At 36.4% G+C, this 3,266-nt stretch overlaps 1 protein-coding gene across 1 annotated transcript; it reads left to right on the top strand.

Moving 5' to 3' along the window:
- LOC107619158 (3-ketoacyl-CoA synthase 19) lies at positions 1,223-2,915 on the top strand. The gene has a single exon (XM_016321398.2). The coding sequence runs from the start codon at positions 1,299-1,301 to the stop codon at positions 2,763-2,765; it is 1,467 nt and encodes a 488-aa protein (XP_016176884.1). The 5' UTR covers positions 1,223-1,298; the 3' UTR covers positions 2,766-2,915.

Here is a 3,266-nt window from a genome sequence, read left to right as displayed (position 1 = left end):
TTATGATTAAATTCGGGCTAAATTTTAATATTTTAATAAAAATATTGACTCTGTGACTTTTTTTAAACCGATTTTATTTAGCAACATTGATCAGTCGTCACAACAAATATACAGGTAACTAATTAATTTAATGAACAAACCCTAATGGCGAAGGAGTTTCTGCTTCTATATATGTAATTTAATAGAGAGCAAACAATATTAAAAGCTAAGTAAGATGGCACATGCCATGTCTAACTGAATGAAACAATTGAAGTACGTAGCTAGAGACTAATATAAGATCGAATTGAAGCTGGTTAATTTATTTTCATTTGGTTCTTGTTTTAACCTAGGGAGTCATTCAATTTTCTGAACCCCAATAGATGATGTTAGTTGAAATGCAAATCAAAAGTGTCCGTAAAGAACTATAAAGATGACAGAGTTTTTTCATTATTATATCTACACAGAAAAAAATTGATCAGTGCAAATACAATTGTGCTGCTAGCTCCTTGTTGGATGGTCCACCTGCTAGAATATTTATAACTTTTTGACCTACTCCAACGAGAACCCTGTTTGTACAGCACGAATAATAACTAGCACTATATTCAAATAATAATAAACAAGATTTTAATTTAATTATATATTTTCCCAAATGGAGGTAATAAGCAAGAACTATAATAGGCAGAAGTCAATATCGTCTGGTCCAGTAAGAGAGTTTAATTTGTTTTGGTTGAAAACTCATGCAACTTGTACATGTGAATGCGAATGTAGGAATGTGATTGGCTCTGTAGTACAACTTGCATTGCACACTCCACAAGTAAATATCATAATTTCTCCTATAAAATTTTCTTTTGTATCAACATAACAGTTAAAAATTATTACTTGGATATATTTCACAATAACTATTGTATTTACGTAAAAAAAAATTATGAGTAATAATCAATAAATAAGTAAGAATTATTAGATGATAATTTAGTCTAATACGTTAAATCATCTCAAAATTTTTAACTATTAATTTTATATAAAAATAATTACACATAAATTTTTATTTTATGTTTAAATACATGTATTGTTGCCAATGAGTTATAGGTCAAATGACATGATCTTCCCAAGTTGCGGATTCGAGTCTCCTATCTTTGGAAAAAAAAATACATGTGTTATTTAACTTATTTTTTAAAAAATATAATTTGCAAGGAGATGATGTAAAAATTGTTTGCATGTTGTTATTATTATATATAGAGGTAGCACTCTTGCACCTTGAAAACACACAGATACATAAAAAGAAAAGAACACCACTGTTCACTGTTCCTTTTTGAGCAGCCATGGATGTTCTTCTCATCTTATGCTTGTCCGTTCCAATGTTGTATTCAATCTATGTCCTCTCCAAGTTACTGATTATGAATCGAAGAGGGAAATCATGTTACATGGTGGCCTATGAATGCTTCAAGCCACCAGAGGACACAAAACTCGACACAGATTCCTGCACAAGAATCGTGATGCGCAACAGAAACCTTGGCTTAGAGGAGTACAGATTCCTCCTCAAAACCATCGTCAACTCCGGCATCGGCGAGAACACTTACTGCCCACGAATCGTTCTCGACGGCAGAGAAGAATGCCCCACTCTCAAAGACATTCACGACGAGATCGACGAGATCATGTTCCAAACCCTCGATAACCTCTTCAACAACACCGGAATCGCTCCCTCCGACGTCGACATCCTCGTCGTCAATGTCTCCTTATTCTCCCCCTCACCTTCCCTCACCTCGAGAATCGTCAACCGCTACAAGATGCGAGAGAATGTTAAGAGCTTCAATCTCTCTGGAATGGGGTGCAGTGCCAGCGTGGTTGCTATTGATTTAGTGCAACAGCTCTTTAAGTCTTACACCAACTCCATCGCCGTCGTGGTTAGCACGGAGGATCTCGGTGCTCATTGGTATTGCGGAAGGGACAAGATGATGATGCTCTCTAACTGTCTCTTGCGATCCAGCGGCTGTTCAATGCTCTTCACTAACAAACCAAGCATGAAGAACCGCGCAATCCTCAAACTCAAGCACATGCAGAGAACACAGTACGGTGCAGACGACGAAGCTTACAGTTGCTGCATACAGGTAGAAGACGAGCAAGGCCACGCCGGTTTCCGGTTAACCAAGAGTCTGGTCAAGTCAGCAGCTCTGGCCTTGACCGTTAACCTCCAAGAAATGGCGCCAAAGATTCTCCCTCTCTGGGAGCGAGTCAGATTCTTCCTGGTTTGTGTTCGTAAAAGCATCAAGAAAGGTGAAACCTTGAGAGTTTTGGAGATTCTTCTTGGGAACAAGAATAAGACGAAGAAGGGGAGCTTGATGAACAACGTTCTTGGCGGTGGAGGGTTGAATTTCAAGGCGGGGATAGAGCATTTTTGCGTGCACCCCGGAGGGAGAGCGGTTATCGACGGCGTTGGGAAAGGAATGAGGCTGAATGAGTATGACCTTGAGCCGGCGAGGATGGCGCTGCACCGGTGGGGGAACACGTCGGCCGGTGGATTGTGGTACGTTCTTGGGTACATGGAAGCGAAGAAGAGGTTGAAGAAGGGAGATCGGATATTGATGATAAGCCTTGGTGCTGGTTTCAAGTGTAATAACTGCGTTTGGGAAGTTATGAAAGATTTGTCGGATCAGAATGTGTGGAAGGACTCCATTGATTCTTATCCTCCTGCTTCTCTCGCCAACCCTTTCAAGGACAAGTACGATTGGATCAACGATGAGGATCTTAGCTTTGTTAGGTTCGATTATACCAAGTTTTCTTTGGGATAAACACCATTAATGTCGCTTAATTATTGATTATTCAAATAAGTTTCTGTTCATGTAAAAATATAAATTCGTGTAAAGGCGATCATTAAGAATTTAAAGATGGCACATGTTAATCCATCTAATGATTCTTTACGTGAAAAAAATATTTTGATGTGAGTAGTTATTTTTTACTAAACATACAGTTTTACTAAATATATATATGTAATTGTTGGTCATCAAATTAAAGGGAAAGCAAGTAGTGTAGGGTTTAATTTGTTTATCAAATTAATTAAATAGTAAACTTGCTGTAAAAATAGAAGAATGATATATATTATTTTTGTGTACATCTCTTTTTTTTTATATATTTTAATTTCTTACATTAAAAATCATTGGTAAGAAATAAAAGACGATAAAATATTTCTCTCTTATATCATAGAAAAAATATACATAAAAACGCATATAATATAAAATTTGATATAAATATCATTTTTTGTGATAATAATATTTATGTATATCTATCTATAA

This window comes from Arachis ipaensis, chromosome B09 (genome assembly GCF_000816755.2).
Source record: "Arachis ipaensis cultivar K30076 chromosome B09, Araip1.1, whole genome shotgun sequence".
NCBI classification, from domain to species: domain Eukaryota; kingdom Viridiplantae; phylum Streptophyta; class Magnoliopsida; order Fabales; family Fabaceae; genus Arachis; species Arachis ipaensis.
Note: the sequence above shows the minus strand (reverse complement) of the source record. Positions and strands in the feature narration are given on the sequence as shown.

Excerpts from the sequence above, each read along its gene's own strand:
- LOC107619158 (XM_016321398.2), top strand. The coding sequence starts at position 1,299 with ATGGATGTTCTTCTCATCTTATGCTTGTCCGTTCCAATGTTGTATTCA.